This window comes from Macrotis lagotis, chromosome 8 (assembly GCF_037893015.1).
Source record: "Macrotis lagotis isolate mMagLag1 chromosome 8, bilby.v1.9.chrom.fasta, whole genome shotgun sequence".
NCBI classification, from domain to species: domain Eukaryota; kingdom Metazoa; phylum Chordata; class Mammalia; order Peramelemorphia; family Peramelidae; genus Macrotis; species Macrotis lagotis.
This window is the reverse complement of record NC_133665.1, coordinates 88,766,393-88,785,215: the sequence shown is the minus strand read 5'-3', so window position 1 is coordinate 88,785,215 and position 18,823 is coordinate 88,766,393. Positions and strand designations below refer to the sequence as shown.

Here is an 18,823-nt window from a genome sequence, read left to right as displayed (position 1 = left end):
ATACATACATATACACAACACACACATTGTAAAGGGAAGGTAGTCAAGAAAGGATCCACAGAAAATGGTATTAGAGTAGAGGTTGGAAGAAAGCCAGGGAAGTCATGAGGAAAAACATTTGAAGATCAGGGAACAGCTGATGAAAAGGCATGGAGTCAGGAAATGGGAGTTTCATATTTGAGCAACAGTAAACAAATCTATATAGCTAGACTAAAAAATGTGAAGGTGAATGAATGAAGCATAAGAAATCAGATAGGAAGGGATAAGGTTGTGAAGACTTTCAAAAGTCAACTAAAGAACTTTATATTTAATTCTAGAGATGAGTATGAAACAGTATGATCTGATGTGTTTAGAAAAATCACATTGGAGCAGAACAAAAGATAGATGGAAGAAGTAAGAGACTTGAGGGCATAGAGACCAGTCAGAAATTCTTTACATAGTCTAGGTGAGAAGTGATAAGAGTTTGAACTAGAGTGGCAGTTCTCTTCATAAGGAAAAGTATTGGGGAGATACTGACAACCAATCTTTAAGTAGTGGGGAATGTATCTCTATTTTATTAAGGTGCTCACCTTAGATAATTTTTAAGTTTTAAAATTTAGTATGGTATGTTTGAAGACATCTTTTTTGTGTAAATGCTACCTTTTATAAAATATTAGTCCTAAGTTCAAAAGTTCCACTAAGTAACCAATAGATTCATGGACTAGTTTTAGTTTAAAGGAGTAGTTATTTTTTAAACATCTGTGTACCTGAAAAGAAGTTCAAATACTCCATCACTTCATAAGTTCTTTAAGAACTACTCCCTAAATTTAAAAGTATTTTTTTCATAGGCATTAGATTTTATTAAAAACCAAATTCCATTTTTGTGGATATCTTTTTTTTGTCAGTCATTAGTTTTTAGGAAGCAACCTAAACCTCAATTTATAAGGAACTCTTTTGTCAAGAAAATGTTATACATAAAAACTTTCATTTACAAATACAATTCAGCAGAAGTTATTTGTTTAAAAGAAAGTATTCATGACTGTTTTCCTTTAAATGGCAAAGTCCTTTAGTAGTCAACATGATTTAATTATAAAAGTTTTTTATATTAAGTAAATAGGAGCAATATCTACATAAATACTGACTTATGGAACTCCCCCCTAAGAAGTTATCTATATTTTCTCATAATAAAAACAAAGGAAAGTATACAAAAACTCACCAAGAGCACTTGTTGCATCTTCAAAAAGGTTTGACCGAGAAGAGTCACCCAGGGTACTGTAACAAGAAAAAAAAAATTATACTTAAAAATGTATAAAACTAAAAATTTTAAAGCTATATTTAACAAATGGAAGAAAAAAATTCCATTTCAATCACATAAAAAATATTTTCTTTACAAATAAAATTAAGGAAGCATAAATTCTCCTACAAAGTCAAAATAACATCTATGTGGATTAACAGAAAAGTTTTATTTGCCTCATTCCCTTTGAGGGTTCTTTGAAAGCCTTCTAAGAAAGACATGTCCAATCTAAGAAGCTATCACTTTTTCACATGATCTAAGAATTTAACAAATACTTTCCAGGTACATAGGAGAAATTTATTAAATATTTGTTGAATTACTGTAAAGCCCTTGTAGAAATTATTATTCTTTTTTTCTACAAGGGCTTTACAATCTAGTTGGAAAAATAAGATTTTTTTTAAAAATTTACAAATCATCTGTAAATTTGTCTAAAGTTAAACCAAAAGAAGCCCAAATTTACAAGAAGTTTCCATAAAGGGGGCGGCGCCAAGATGGCGACAGCAGAGGACCATCTCTTAGTTGCTCTGGAGCAAAACTTATAAGGACCCTACATTTTCGAGAGACTGAACCCACGGGCAGATCCGGTGGGGGGGGGGAGTTACCTGACCTACACCCCAGGAAGCACCAGGCACAATTAGCGGGGGACCTCTGCCAGAGAAAGTGCCCAAAGCCCAGACCTCAGGGCACACAGCGAACAGTGGCCACTGAAGCCCAGATGCAGGCAACAGAAGCAGGCTGAGCCAGTAAACAGGAGCCCCCAGGGCATGAGCTCATTGAACCTAGGGAGGGAGTGGAGAGAGACTGCAGAGCTCTGTCCTCTGTCCCTGGAACAGGACTCTGGGGCTCTGAACACATTCAGATCCTGATCACAGTCTGGGCCCCCCCCCCAATAGAACAGCAGGGGCCACCTCTACCTCAGTCCCGTGGCAGAGGAGGGGCACATATGGTCACTCACAGACCAGGAGGGAGGACAGAGCCTCACACACTGAGACCCTTGTGGGGGTGTCCCAAAAGCTCAGGAAGCACCCCCAAAACCAGTCTAAGGCTGGGAAAATGAGCAAGCACAGAAACAAGAGGAACACCACTGAGAAATACTTTGCCTGTGATCCCAAAAAAGATCAAAACACTCAATCTGAAGATGAGAAAGCACAAGCTCCTGCATCTAAAGACTCCACGGAAAACAGAAATTGGGCTCAGGCTATGACAGAACTCAAAAAAAGACTATGAAAATCAAGTGAGGGAGGATAGAGGAAAAATTGGGAAAAGAAATGAGATGCAGAAAAAACATGAAAATGAAGTCAACAGCTTAAGTCAAGGAGATTCAAAAAAATGCTGAAGAAAATAGCATGCTAGGGGCGGCTAGGTGGCGCAGTAGATAGAGCACCAGCCCTGGAGTCAGAAGACCTGAGGTTCAAAGCCGGCCTCAGACACTTAATAATCACCTAGCTGTGTGGCCTTGGGCAAGCCACTTAACCCCACTGCCTTGCAAAAAAAAAAAATAGCATGCTAAAAACCAGCTTAGGTCAAATGGATAAAACAGTTCAAAAAGTTATTGAAAAGAATGCTTTAAAAGGCAGAATTGGACCTAAAAAAAAAAAAAAAAGCAGAATTGGCCAGATGGAAAAAGAGATAAGAAAGCTCTCTGAGGAAAACAAATCCTTCAGACAAAGAATAGAACTCAGGGAGATTGCTGGCTTTAATAGGAAATCAGGATTCAATACTTCAAAACTAAAAGAATAAAAATTAGAAGAAAATGTAAAACATCTCATTAAAAAAACAACAGACATGGAAAACAGATTTAGGAAAGATAATTTAAAAATTACTGGAATACCTGAAAGTCATGATCAAGAAAAAAATCTTAACATCATTTTCAAAGAATTATTACAAGAAAATTGCCCTGATATACTAGAAGCAGAGGGCAAAATAGAAATGGAGAGAATCCACTGATCCCCCAAGAAAGAGATCCAAAAAAAAATAATCCTCAGGAATATTATAGCCAAGTTCCAGAACTCCCAAGTCAAAGAGAAAATATTACAAGCAGCCAGAAGGACACAATTCAAGTATCATAGAGCTGCACTCAAGATCTCACAGGACTTAGCAGCAACTACACTGGAAGCTCATAGGGCTTGGAATATAATATTCCGGAAAGCAAGAGCTTAGAATGCAATCGAGATCAACTAACCAGCAAAATTGAATGTCCTCTTCCAGGGAAAAAGATGGACTTTGAATGAACCAGGGGAATTTCAAATGTTCCTGTTGGAATGGCCAGAACTGAACAGAAGGTTTGATTTTCAGATACAGAGCAGGTAGAAGGAGATTTTATAGATGAAGCACAGGAGGAAAGTGCATTTGAAGCTATATTGTGGTGTAAAAATGGAGTTAATAGATAAAAGGGAAATGTAATGGGAGAAAAAAGGAGAAGGGGAATAGGCCAAGATACTTCATATAATAAGATTTTTCTTTATTACAATGAGCTATTGCAATGATATGGAAGGGGAGAGGCAAGGGGGAATGAGGGAACCTTTGCTCTCATCAGAGGTGGCTAGGAGAGGAAACAGCAAATATACTCAATGGGGTATAGACATCTGGAGTAAGGAGTGGGGAGCAGGGGGAAGGGGTGGGGATGTGAATAAAGAAGGAGAGGATGGACCATGGGGGGAGAGTGGTCAGATATAACACATTTGCTTTTTTACTTCTTGTAAGGGGCTGGAATTGGATGGCCTGTCTGGGACCATAGGGCCAGGTAGATGCTGGGTAAGGGGTGATAGGGGGGCTCGGGGCCTCTTGGCCCCAGGGCCAGGGATCTGTCTGCTGAGCCACTCAGTAACCCTACAGCAGAGTCAGTGAAAGGAGAGAGAAAATATAAATACATGGTAGTGGAGAAATACGGAAGGAAGGAGTTGTGATCAGCAACGGCAACGGTGGAAAAATAAGGAAGTAACTTTTGTGATGAACTTATAAAGAATGTGATCCACCCACGACAGAGCTGGTGGTGGGTGAAGCACATTTTTTATTATTATTGTTTTCTGGGGGGGTGTTGCAGGACAAGTGGGACTGGGTGGCCTACATGGAGCTGCACAATTGGGTGATTGTTGGGTGTCTGGTGCTCCATCTGCTGTGCCACCTGGCCATACCTACTACTACTACTACTACTACTACTACTACTACTACTACTACTACTACTACTACTACTACTATTTTAATTTTTCTCTCCCCTTTACTTTATCACTTATGTGGGTCTATTTCCTTGGGGGGGGGGTATTATGTTTACTCTTAAACAAGAATATATTAGTAATGTATAAAAAAAATTATTTGTACAAAATAAGAATTTAAAAAGTTTCCATAAAATCTCTTCCCAGCAGAATATAGATGAGTGTGTGTGTCTGTGTGTGTATGTTTGTGTGTGTATAAGTATGTAAGTATATAAAAGGAGGAAGAAAACGTTTAATCTACAAGAATTAAGAAAGGTTTTCCACAAACTTAGCTGAACCTTGAATAAAGCTAAGGAATTCTAACAGTTGAATGACAATGTAGAAGATGGAATACTATATTTTGGGATAAAGCAAGAAGGCCAGGTGGTTGCAACATTATTCATGTAAAAAGGAACAACATAAAGTTGGAAAGTTAAGAGTGGAGCTGGGTTGTGAAGGATTTTAAATGATAAAGACTTTGTAAGAGCAAGAGCAAAAATCATTACAGATTGTAGAAAGCCTCAAAAAAGTGGGAAAGTACTCCCCTGGGCTTCTATATGTAGTATACAGGCAACAGGAGGTCATTAAGGATCCTTAAAGCCAGGAAGGATGGGGTGAGACTTGTGGAAGAGGAAGATAACTTTGAAAGTTATGTGGAGAATAGGTTACAGAGGCTTGAGGTTAAAAGATAGGAAGTCCAAATTAGGAGACTATCCCAATAGCCCAGGAAAGAGGTGATGAAGATTTGGACTAAGTTGATGGATGTATAACTGGAGAGGAAGGGATAAAGAAGAGGCGTTGTGGAGGTTGAAAAGGCTTGGCAATAGATTGGAAATGAGGTTGACTCTAATCAAGGTTGTGAAACCAGACACATAAAGGATGATAGTAATACCCTTAACAAAAGAAAGGAATTAAAAAGAATGGGAAGAAAAGAAAATGAACTGTTTTGGTTATGTTGGGTTTGAGATCACTCACAGAGCCTATATTTGGAAATAAACCAAAAGACAGTTGATAGAGGACTAGAAGAACTTAAGAAAGATGAGGGCTCAATATAATCTGAATTTTGCTCTCTTTTAGAATTGTTTCCCTTTATATTATTGTGCATATGGTTCATCTAATTCTATTAGTCATTTAAAAGTCTTCCCAAGTTGGTACAAATTCTTATATTTGTCATTTCTTAAGGCGTAACAGCATTCTATTACAATCATACCATAGCTTGTTCAGTCACCCTCAACCCCCTATCAATACAGTGCTGCCACCTATAACTACTATTTTTAAGCAATCTCTTCTTGAACAAATTGCAACATTATATATAACCAAGGCAGTTCTTTTACGTTAAAGTTTTAATTCATATCATCCCAAATGCATAGATGAAACCTTTCTCTTTTCACTGAAATCCATTTTTAATTGTGTAAATTGTTTATTAAGGGTCACCTCCAATAAAATCTCCTTCTGTTTGACCCACTTATTTCTTATAACTGGAATTCTAAAAGTTTATTTTTGTATATAATGTATGTAAACACACACACACACACACACACACACACATACACACACACTCTTATGTAGAGGCAGGGTGACATGTGAATAAAAAACTTGGGAGTCAGAAGACGTGTGGCCAAGTGCTTCTGCTACCAAACAATTCACTTAACTTTTTCAATGCCCTAAGCAGCCCTAGAAGACTAGAAGTTCCAGGTGACAATCTGCATAGATGGAGTTCTCACAGTGGAAGTTCTCTGCACACAATGTCTAGAACAAATCAAAAAAATTCTACCTTATTAGAATAAATAATAAACTCCTTTAGGGAATAAATTGGGGCAAAGGGCCTCATCTTGGCACTTTGACTATGAAATCAAGTCATTGAAGGAAAAAATCAAAATCATGTCAGAGTATTTATTAGGTTCACTAATACTGATGTTCAGATATTATAATAGGATATAAACACAATCCACTTAAGATGTTCATGTCAAATTCTTGAATATCAAAATGCTATTAGATGCTTTTATGTTAACCAAAATTAAAAAAAGATCTCACGTCAAAATCCCAAAGTTTAATTTTTAGATTTTTTGCAAGGCAAACAGGGTTAAAGTGGCTTGCCCAAGGCCACACAGCTAGGTAGTTATTAAGTGTCTGAAGTCACATTTGAACTCAGGTACTCCTGACTCCAGGGCCAGTGCTCTATCCACTGCGCCACCTAGCCAACCCTATTAATAAGTTCTTAAACTAAGGAAGAGAACAGCAAAACTCTCTTATTCTGGACAGGATGCCCCTATTATTGAATTCTAACTTTTGTATCAAACTGCTTAGTCACACTGAATTTACAGTCTGCTATATCCTCCAGCTCTCTTACATAAGAACAGTTCTAGTCAAGTCTTCTCTGTAATAGTACCTATGACTATACAAAGCATATCTGGCAAGATTCTCCCTGATTCCAGCAGCTGGCATACAGATGCATGCTCACCCACAAAATGTGCTATGTGTTAATTTGTTAAGTGTAACATTTATGTTTTCAAATAGGAGACAGACAAAAATTTCAAGCTACAGGGAGCCAAAGTAAAATCTATGGGAACCTACACTTAAAACATCCCTCCAACCCAACATTTATTACTTACTACTACTCCAGTGATTCACTAATTCCAAATCTATTGAGTGTAGAACTATACCGTAGCTGTACTATTATGTAGTTCAGTTCTCTATTTTGTTGAAAGTTCTAATATGACAGATTCAAATGACTTGTCAAAAATCATAACTATTTTTATCACAATTCTCTGATCTTCCAGTCTCACAACCATGTTAAACAAAGAAATGCATCATTCAATTATGACTGATTCTTGATGAAGAATGCTTATCTTTTTGTAATAATCACTTTCATTTAATAATATTTACAGAAAATTGTCAAAAATGGAATGCCATGAACTGATGCTGAGTGAGATGAGTAGAACCAGAAAAACACTGCACACCCTAACAGCAACATAGGGGGCAATGATGGACCTTGATGGATACGCTCGTTCCATCAGTCCAACAATCAGAGACAATTTGGGGCTGTTTGTAATGAAGAATACCATCTGTATCCAGAGAAACAACTGTGAACAAAGACCAAGGACTACTATCTTAAATTTAGAAAAAACAAAACCCTGATATCTTATTATCTGATCTTGCTATCTCTAATACTTTATGTTTCTTCCTTAAGGATATGATTTCTCTAAAGTAAATGTCCTTCAATTGGGGAATGGCTTAGCAAACTGTGGTATATGTATGTCATGGAACACTATTGTTCTATTAGAAACAAGGAGGGACAGGAATTCAGGGAAGCCTGGAGGGATTTACATGAACTGATGCTGAATGAGATGAGCAGAACCAGAAAAACACTGTACACCCTATCAGCAACATGGGGCGATGTTCAACCTTGATGGACTTGCTTGTTCCATCAGTGCAACAAGGGAGAATACCAACTGTATCCAGATAAAGAGTTGTGGAGTTTGAACAAATTTCGAGGACTATTCCATTTAGAAAAAAAAGCAGTTATCTTATTGTCTGATCTTGTTATCTCTTATACTTTTTATTTCTTCCTTAAGGATGTGAATTCTCTCTCATCACACTCAATTTGGATCAATGTACAACATGGAAACAAAATAAAGACTGACAGATTGCTTTTGGTGGGGGGGGGAGTAAGATTGGGAGAAAAATTGTATAACTCAAAACTCAAATAAAATATTTAAAAATTAGAAAAAAAAGGATATAATTTCTCTCTCATTACACTCAATTTGGATCAATGTATACCATGGAAACTATGTAAAGACTGACAAATTACTTTCTGTGGAATGCCAACGTCAAGGTATATAATTAAAAATGAGCAAGGGAAGGGAACAAGCATTAATTAAACCTCTACCCTATGCTAGGTGTTCTGTTAAGCCCTTTTAAAAATATTTTTTTTGATCTTTTATAACAACTTTGGGAGATAATTGCTCTAACTATTTCTACTTCAGACCTGAGGAAGTCAGGCAGGTAGAGGTTAAAGTGACTTACACAGGGTCTCATGGATAGTAAATGTCTAAGTCTGAACTTGTGAACTCAGGTCTTCCTGAACAACCTCCCCACCTCACAATCTTCCAGGAAACTTCATTTATCCCCTTGACTTCAACTCCATGACCATCACACTGGATGAATTCATCATCTCAAACCGTATTATCCTGAATATTTTCTCAGTACCTTCTGAATGGAGAGCAACACCAATTCCTCCCAAGTCTCCCTTTGCAGAGAGGGTCTAGAACTTTCCAGTTATCTCTATAGCATTGTTTGATTTTGGTTTCCAGGATCAAAATGACCTTTACTGGGTACCCTGCCTTTCATGATCATAATTCTGCAAACGTGCCAATCAGGGCCAGTCACAATATATGCTGATACTTTTGCCCCTGCTTTTGCTTAAGATAAGCAGTTTATGATGGAGCTGTAACTCTTAAGCAGAGTTTGGCTAAAGGCTATAGTTGCTAAGGAAGAAAACCCCCACCCCCACCCAATCAACTAGGAAATGGGGCACTTTAATCATAGGTCCCTAAACTCTAAGATGTAAATTAAAATAAAATTGAAAAACCAAAAAAATTAAAAATTATTACCAAAATTCTATTCTGCACATAAAACTTATTGGTACAGTAAATAGTCAAAGTTTCATGTAAAAAAAGATGGCTCTGTTGAATATATATAATTCTTCTTTTTTGACCTTTTTTAAAATAAAAAGAAATATGAAGTGCTTAACTTAAAGATGGGCAACATAAAAATGTTATTCAGTAAATATTTCCCAATTTAATATTATCATCATAGAAATTAAAATTATAGAGCTGAAAGAGAATGAGAAAAAAGAAAAAGTCAAGGAATATCACGAACAAAAATAGGTTGTGAACGCCTGATATAAATCAAGTATTAGATTTCAAGAATTAGCTTAGGAAAAGTTTAGTCTTCAAACCAAAGTTATTAGGCTGGTAAATATTATTTTTCCCATATAATTGTATATAAACCCAATAGAGGATTAAATAATGTATTCTTAGTTTGGCTGTGGTAATCATACAATAATAAAATTGTGAAGCCTACTCAGAGTAGAGAAGAATCTGAGATTGCTGTTACAATATGTCAGTTGCTTCCTAAATCATCATATGTAAACAAAGTTAAATGAGATAAATGTACTTAGAAAATTTTCTCAATTTGCTCTGTCTCCATCCTAGGATAAAGGACTTCCTATCATTATTCAAACTGGCTGGCAATAGACAGGAAACATTTTCGATGAAACAATAATCACCAACTTTTCCAAACTCTATGATACATAAATTCACAAACTAGCAATACAGTATTTTGGAAATTTTTTTTATTATTATTCAATTTAACAGCTATTTAAATACAATTGCAGAAATACCTCTTCAAAAGGACTGAAAATATGCAGCATGTCTCCATTTTCCCCAAGTACATTTAACCCTTTTTTGGACTTAGGGTAAAAATGTTGCACATCAATTATTATTATTATTATAATACTGTACTGGGACTAAAGGAAGACTATCAGCACAATCACTGAGGTTTGTAGGAGTATATATCTTTAAACTAAATAGTAATGCATTTTTCTTTCAAATCTTCTGCCTGCTTTTTATATTATTTCTATTATACTTGGTTGTCACTTCTTGCTGTTTATCAATGTTCCTACCAAAATGAATTTCTTTATAACCAGGGTGAGTAAAACTATGTCCTAAATTAAATAAAAGATTTTGAATGAGAGTATGAGGAGTTTTCCAGAGTAAAGGACCTCATGACACCTATTTTGGTTGCTCAAAGGCCTATTTTCTTTTCTTTCTTTCTTTTTTTTTGCTTACTGCCAGGTTCTTGGTGTTGTTCCGGATAGTTGAGGTTGCCGCAATAGGCGGCCTCCGATTAAGTGAGTTATTACTGTATCCACATCAGCAAAGCAATGTTAGTATGGACTGTTGGTCAGGATGTGGAAATATCCTCATTACATAGAAGTGGACATCATAATGGTATTCATTAAACTGAGATTCTGTGTGCCCATAAAGTCTGAAAGATAGCAAAGACAAATAAATAAATAAATAAAATCCATTCAGAGAAAACAGAAGAGATGACCTATATTGAAAGTTCCCCCAATGAAAATAATTCTATTATAATAGAAGATGTCAATTCTGAAAACATTTAAAAAGTACCTATTTTTTAAATAAAAAGAAAATTCAAAGAATCAACTATAGAAATGTGAGACTCATTCCAGGATTGTCTCACAAACTGGAAAAGATAGTAAGTAAAAATAAATTGCCATCCAAAAAAAAAGCAATTTCTTCATTTAATAAGGTTTAATTTAATTGAAGAAATATTAAGTGCTATCTACATAGCACTAGATTTTTAGAGAACACAGGGTCCCTGCCGCAAATGCAGTTTATTTAGCAAGATAATAATAACTATGCAAAAATAAATATAATATAAATTAACAAGAGGAAAGGTACAAAACAAATTATTACACAATATGGAATATTGAAAGATCATTATTGGGGGAGGTAGAGAAGAATGAAGAATGATTCATGGACATGTTACCTGAATTGGACTTTAAAATAGGGAATCAAAAGGCTGAGGGGACCAGGGTAGAAGGACAAACTAAAGAATGATTAAAGGCACAAAGGCAGGAAGATTATGAGTTTGAAAGATGATTATGAAAACTAAAGTAGTTTTCTTAAGAGTACACCATATATGGTGTGGAACAAGATAAGAAAAGTCTACGAAGGAGGGTCACCAGATTGGGGGTTTAAGGGAACAAGCAGTTCGTATATGCCAGCCACTATACTAATCAACACTTTACAAATATAATCTCACTTAATCATCCCAACAGTCCTGATGAGTAATCAAATTGTGAAGCTGAACTTTAAGACACTGATAGATTTTAACACAGGTGAATAATAGAAGCAAGAATTAACAGTGTTCTAAAAGATGGATTGCAGTGGATATCTGAGGAGGCCCAAAAACCTTTTGGGAAGCCAATCCAATGTTTTCAGTTAAGAAATGATTAGTCTATACTAGGATGGCTAAAGTAGAAACAAAAAGAGGTACTGTAAAAACTGGAAGAACTAACCTTTGAAAATACTGTCAATATGAGTTGTGGGAAAAAGTCAAATACCAAACTCACTAATGTGGAAGAACTAGGTGAAGATCAGTACCTCTGACAGAAATAATGGGAGGAAGAAAAAACCCCCAATAGATTTTGGGAAAAAGATGAGACAGGAAAAGGTTTTGAGAAGGACAGTGAATATTTGAATCAAAGTAACTTTAGATAACAGCTCTCAGGTCAAATGATTTCATGATAAACTCAGTTTTAGACATATAGGACTGGAGTTGTTTGTAGACTTCCTAGGTAGAGTTCTATAAAAATTTGGCTAATTAGGTTTGAAGCTAAGAAGAAAGATCAAGGCAGGAGACAGAATAGATTTGGGAGTACCTGAATTGTGAGAATTTGGTCTTTCCAAAGAACAAAACGAAAACCCAGAAGCTTAACTCTCATAAAGATGTCTTAACCACTGATGTTTTTCAAAAGCATTGTTAAATATATTATAAAAATACTTCACTAAAGTTGACAATCTCAAATATTATCTTTTTTTATCCATCACCCAATTATAACATTTTTCTGGAAGTGATTGCCTATGTAACTTTTTCAATGACTGTGTTCACCACAGCAGAGTAGCTAGCTAGCACCTTTAAAAATAATCTTAGGAGAGGGCAGCTAGGTGGCGTAGTGGATAAGCACTGGCCCTGGAGTCAGGAGCACCTGGGTTCAAATCCAGTCTCAGACACTTAATAATTACCTGTGTTACCCTGGGCAAGCCACTTAACCCCATTTGCCTTGCAAAATCCTAAAAAAAAAAAATAAAAAAATAAAAAAAATAAAAAAACAATCTTAGGGGCGGCTAGGTGGCACAGTGGATCGAGCACCGGCCCTGGAGTCAGGAGTACCTGAGTTCAAATCCAGTCTCGGACACTTAATAATTACCTAGCTGTGTGGCCTTGGGCAAGCCACTGAACCCCACTGCCTCACAAAAAACAAAAATAAATAAATAAATAGATAAACAAATAAATAAATAAATGAGTGAATGAATGAATGAATGATTTTTGAAAGAAGCTCTACATAATTGCACTATGGATTCAAGTACTATCATCCTCTGTCCTAGCAAACTATATGGTAAATCCCCCAAAAGGACATAAACAAGTGACAAGCCTTGCATATAAGAAAAGATATTTTTCTAATAAAAAAATAGAAAAAATGGTTAGTAACCATATTAAAAAATTATGGTAGATTATTATTATTCCAAGCTAAGAAATGTCAAATGAGAAAATAAGCATAACTATACACACATTGACTATAATTCAGTAAATGAAAATAGCACTAAGTCAGAGCTAAAACTGGGATTCCCTACTCTCCCTAGAGATAAGAATATAGAACTTGGCTTAGGATAATCAAATAAGGTTCTCTTTCAGTGCGCTGTTTTGCTTTGATAGAAGGGAAGGTAGGGACATATATGGAAATATGTGAAACAGAAAATATATTTTATGGCTGTTAAACTGTCTCCAAGACTAAAATAATAGGTTTAGAGCTAAAAGCAATCCTAGACAATCATTTAATTTTATTCCCTCACTTTCCAGATAAGCTGATCTGAACTAGGCAGTGAGAGAAGTGATTTGCTCAATGTCACACAGATAATAAATGACAAAGCTAAGATCTGACTCCCAAGTCCTGACCCCAGAGCCAGTGCTCTTTTCAGGGAACCTTGTGATTACAAGCTATAGTATGGCAGAAGAAACTATTAGCTAAGTAGAGAAAGAAAACTTTAATAAAATTAATCCAAATGCTAAATTTAACAAAATCACTCTTCTTCTTATAATCATCAATTTCCTTCCTATGCTAATTTAAGGTTCAAGAAACTGGATCCTATTCAACTTATGTCAAAGTTTGGAGGTAATAAAACAATTTAAAAATAATAACAAAAATGCTCTCTCAAAACATGCAATCTGGCTGCAGGATGTTGATCACAAGCAAGAAATTTTAAACAGCACAAGTCACAAACTCACCTTCTACTATATATTAAAAAATTAAGATTAGAAAAAATTTAGTATTTAGAATAGTAAGAGGAAAAAACCCAATTACTGCAATTTTAAAAGCAAGAAGTGTTATTACCATCACTGTTATGTTTTTGGAAGGCAATGTGGGTTAACTGAGTCACCCAAGGTCACATACTTGGACAATTATGTGTCTGAAACTGGATTTGAACTCAGGTCATCCTGGCTCCAAGGGCCAGTTCTCTGTCTATTGTGCCACCTGGCTGGCCCTCAAGCATGATTTTTAAGGGGAAAAAAAATTATAATTCTCACTAATGCTCAATCTTTTTACTCTGTAATCTCATTCTTACAGAAATTTTTGATGTTTTTCAAGTCCCCTAACTCAAATCTCACTTCCTTCTAATTATAGCAAAATACCACTTAAAATTCTCCTTCCCCAAAGGAAATTAACTTTAACTTCTTCCTTCAAATTTCTAACATGACCATCACTCAACTCTCCTTTTGAGTCACAGAAAAAATATTCCTACACTTCCTTAAGATATCCCCCTCTTAAATTAGAGAAACTTGAGAAGACTGCTATTGAATCACAGAATTTCTGTGTTGGAAGAATCTCAGATCTACAATGATACTGGAAAAATATTCCTACTATAATATACCCAAACAAAACAAAACATTAAATATAGTTGGTTGTTCTAAGACTTACTGATTCTAAGCCTATCTCGTGATCTTCACTTCCCTTAACCATAACTCTGTAGAAGAACCAATGAGGACATACAGAAAAATCAATCCTTTTATTAGGATCAAAATATAATTTAGAGCTGGAAGTGACTTCAGAGACCATCCCTTCTCCTTCCCAGCACCCCTCCCCCACCTTATTTCATATATAAGGAAAATAATATAAGGAGATGAAATGACTTATCTCAAAGTAACAGAGATAGTAAGAAACGGAATCCAAAAAGCAGTATACTTTCCACTATATTAAGTTTCTTCCCATTATTAAAATTCATTAGCATCATTATTTTTACTGATTTAAATTCTACTAATTAGAATTATTTTTTCATAAGGGAGCATGTTTTCAAGTTAAGTGCCATGTCACTCTCCTGTTTTCTGGTCTAAAAGAACACAGAATTGAATAATCTTCTCAAGATGCTTTTTACTCTCCTAATTTCAATGTAAGGTGACTTACAGATTACAAAGAGAACAGTATTTGCTTTAAAAAAAAAAAGATTCCCTTCCATCAAGGAAATAATCATTTGAGATGAAGGAATTTTTAAAATTCTCAAATCATCAATTAACAGAAATCACAGACTGATATCCAAAAACAAAGATTGCCAAGATTAGCCAAAACAAAAAAAAAACTTTATGAACTGAGAAAACTAAAAATGACAATTAGAAGGAAAAACTTTCAGAAGCAGTTTCTGAATTATGAAGGTCTCTCATATACAAAGAACCAGAGGTTTTACTTCACTCCCTAAAGGAAGATGTTGTCCCTTTCTGGGTGTCTTATCTACTTTTTTTCATATGCTCAAAGTTGTATTCCAATTACTGAATGTAGTTGTGTTCTTAAGGGGAGAGGAAATAATGGATTTATAAGAAGACCAAATCCCTAATTCAAGCAAATGTTCACCTACAATATTCAATGAACAGAGGCAACTTTATGAACTTTAAAGTCCACAATACACAAAACAAGGTATAAAATATATGTAAACTTTGTTTACAAATAAGCCATTTCAAAGAGAGAATCCCAACAAGCAAAACTTTTAAGTTTTCAAAGAGAAAGTATCTTTTCTATATTAAGGCCTGAAGAAAAAAAAATGCTCAAGCAAATATAGGTTCTTTTGTTGATTAAATATCTAGGACAGTAACTGAAGAAACACAGAATCACAAAGTTGGAGGGACCCTCAGGGGCCACCTAGTCAAAATCTTATGTGATTAAATGGTTGTTCAACTAGTCTTATCTTGAAGATTTTCAATAAGGGGGGAATCCTTATGCAGTCCATTCTTTCCAGTGGCAGAAAACTTTTAACTATTAATAGGAAGTTTTCCCAGACAATAACTAAAACTGCTTTGCTTCAAATTCTAAAGTTTGCTCTTAGCCTTCCTTTTGGGGCCATGCATAAAGTCTAATTCCTCTTCCAGTTCCTTAAATAAATCCTCATACAGAATAGCTTCTAGTTTCCAAATAAGCAAGTATCCTAGTCTTCACAAGATCCTGACTATGCTCTTACAGAAATAGGATCTCAAGACTAGAAGTCAGTCTTCTAGCAGAAATCAGACCATTAACAGCTCTTTGGGCCCCATCATGCAGTCTGCACCTCCACAACTCATTCATAAACATAGCATGAAAAGCATTATAAAATTTCAACAGAACAAATTTGTACATGTTGACATACACAATGAAATAATGCTGACGCAGTGCCATTAAGAAATTAATTTTTAGTTTTTTATTCCTACAAGTGTGATAAATTTACAAGGGGGCATTTGTTTGGTGAGCCTTGTGATTAATAGCATTCAATTTTAAAACTCTGGAGTGAAGAGTATAATCTGCAGTCATGGAAAATAATATTCTGCACACAAATTTTTTTGAAAAAATAACTTCCATGCCCAACATTACGTTTCAACTTAATAATCCTATTGCTGAATCTCTTATTTTTCCTCAAGTAGTTAAGATCTAATGATCTATGACACTGCAGTTCACTGCTCTAGAAATTAGTGAAAAATAAAAGATCATGAGAATTCTGTTGTACAAGCAATATAAGGTGTTAATGGACTTGATTCTTAATTTTACAATCACTGCTAATAAAGAACAAAAACTAACGGTGGGTAATATAGAAACCAACTAAGCTGTTTAAAAATCTCTTGAGTGATTGCAGTGAAATCCCTAAATTGATGGATTTAGAATTATATAAAACTTACAATTCAAAAGTAAAAATAAAATTTTCATGGTAAGAAAGAAGATATGAGTTTATTAATGTACTGTCAGTTATAGTCACTAAGCCAGAGAGATCTGATTGAGGATGAGATTATTCAATGAAAATCCAAACACAGTTATATCAATTAAGGTCATCACTGTAGTGATTAAAGTATTTCATTCATTATGTCATAAATTTATTTTTCCATTCAACAGATCAATAAGAAATTCCCTAGAACATCTCATTAAATTATGAAATGATAAAGTCAGGAGGAAAAAAAACACCAAAATTATTTGAATAAGATAAATTTAAGATCTTTGCCTAATACAAGGAAAATCGGGGTTAAATGGCTTGCCCAAGGCCACACAGCTAGGTAATAAGCATCTGAGGCCAGATTTGAACTCAGGTACTCCTGACTCCAGGGCTTTATCCACTGAGTCAGCAGCCCCAAATACATGGTTTTTTTTTTTTTGTTTGTTTGTTTTTACTTTTTGCAAGGCAAATTGGGTTAAGTGGCTTGCCCAAGACCACACAGTTAGGTAATTATTAAGCATCTGAGGCTGGATTTGAACTCAAGTACTCCTGACTCCAGGGCTGGTGCTCTATCCACTGCACCACCTAGCTGCCCCCTTAAGACATACTTTTTAAATAGTATTTTACTATTCTACCTAAAAGTAGGTAGTATTTGCCACATTCAAATGTCGACTTCTCTTATTCTTTCCTTTCTTATTCCAACTCCTTATATTTGAAAAGTAACACAAATATTTTCCTGTATCAATAACATATTTAAAGTTAAGGAGATAAATTTAAATGTATTCTTTTTTATCAGGGCTATCCAAAATGAGGTCTGGGCCTCATGCAGCTCACAGGGCGATTTTATGCAGGCCACCCCACCACCTGTGGGTTTACTAAATTCCTGCAGAGCTCTCACTAAAATGGCAAATCAAAATATATTATTTATTGTTTCAATAAAAACTTTTAAAAGGCTGGAAAGCCCTGCTTTATATGAACTTGTATCCATTTTCTAAAATGGTTACTTTCTCCCCCCAAAATTTCTCCAATATTCACAAAGATAATTATCAAGATAACTAGTACTCACTAGTTTTGTGACCTTAGGTGAATCACAATCTCTGTAGACTCGTTTCCTCAACTGTAAAATTCAACAAATTTATTAAGTGCCTTTTATGTACAAGTCACTATATTTGAAATTGGGGATATATCAAGGACCTGTAATTTCTTTTATGTGGCAAATTAAAACATGAAAACTTTCTCTACCTAGACAGAAACTACTATCAAATTGAAGCCTGCCGAAAATTTAAGGTTTTGGAGAATTGCCTATGTCAGAACTGGTTAAGTTAATTTCCCATAGTTATACAATTAGCTAGAGGTTAGTTAGAATTTGAACCAGGTCTTCCTCACCCCAATTCCAACACTGCACTATGACAATCCTGCTTTCTTGGTACTGAAATGACACTCGGAGGAGTAGAGAAATAAAACAAGTCCTTGCCCTTTATTTTTGATATTCCCCTCTGAAAACAATTTTATTTTTTGGCAAGGCAATGGGCAATAGCCCAAGGTCCCACAGCTAGGTCTGAGGCTGAATTTGAACTCAGGTCCACCTGACTCCAGGGCTGGGGATCTACCCACTGTACCACCTAGCTGCCCCTCTGAAAAAAAATTCTTAGAAACATTTCAAACATCTCATGAATACTTCAAGAGTTTATTTTATGAAAAAAGTATGTAGAGGTCAGTAAAATAATCAGCAAAGAAGAATGCTTGAGAAAAATCTGTGCAAAGAATGGAGACAAGTCAAGGAATGCTTCAAAGATGGGCACGTGAGCTGTACTTCAAGGGAAGATAATAGTACTATCACAAAGGAGAGACCAGATTCCAGGTATAATCATACAAGGAATAAAAAACATTCCAGGAATGGCCTATGCAAATGCATGGAAACAAAAGATGGTTCAAAGAATAATGTGTGTGTGTGTGTGTGTGTGTGTGTGTGTGTGTGTGTGTGTGTGTGTAAAGTCCAGTTTGGCAGGAAGAATCTATGAAAAGTAATGTCTAAAGAGGTAGATGGGAGTCAAATATGAGATGGGTAGCTTAAATGCCTGGGCAAGGAGTTGGCATTTTAAACTAGAAGCAATTAAGAGTTATTGAAATTAAGGTTATTTTTTGGGTGTCCACCCCACCCCACACCGTTTCAAAGACAAAATTCTTAGCTTGACAGTTAATATCCGCTAAAATCATGTTCTCCTACAAAAACTTCACATAACACGAAAATGTACATAATGTATGGACCACAGTTCACAGGCTTATCCTTTGAATCTTGTGATCTTTGCTATGTTCTTGCCTTGCCACCA

The 18,823-nt window shown here is 35.4% G+C and overlaps 1 protein-coding gene across 2 annotated transcripts in view; it reads right to left on the bottom strand.

The window, feature by feature from the left end:
- Positions 1–18,823, bottom strand: part of LOC141495827 (UV excision repair protein RAD23 homolog B-like) — a 104,870-nt gene that overhangs the window by 37,010 nt on the left and 49,037 nt on the right. For both annotated transcript variants that reach the window (XM_074197600.1, XM_074197601.1), the window contains exon 5: positions 1,196–1,251. In XM_074197600.1, the coding sequence (XP_074053701.1) occupies positions 1,196–1,251 (56 nt within the window). The remainder of the gene's footprint in view (positions 1–1,195; positions 1,252–18,823) is intronic.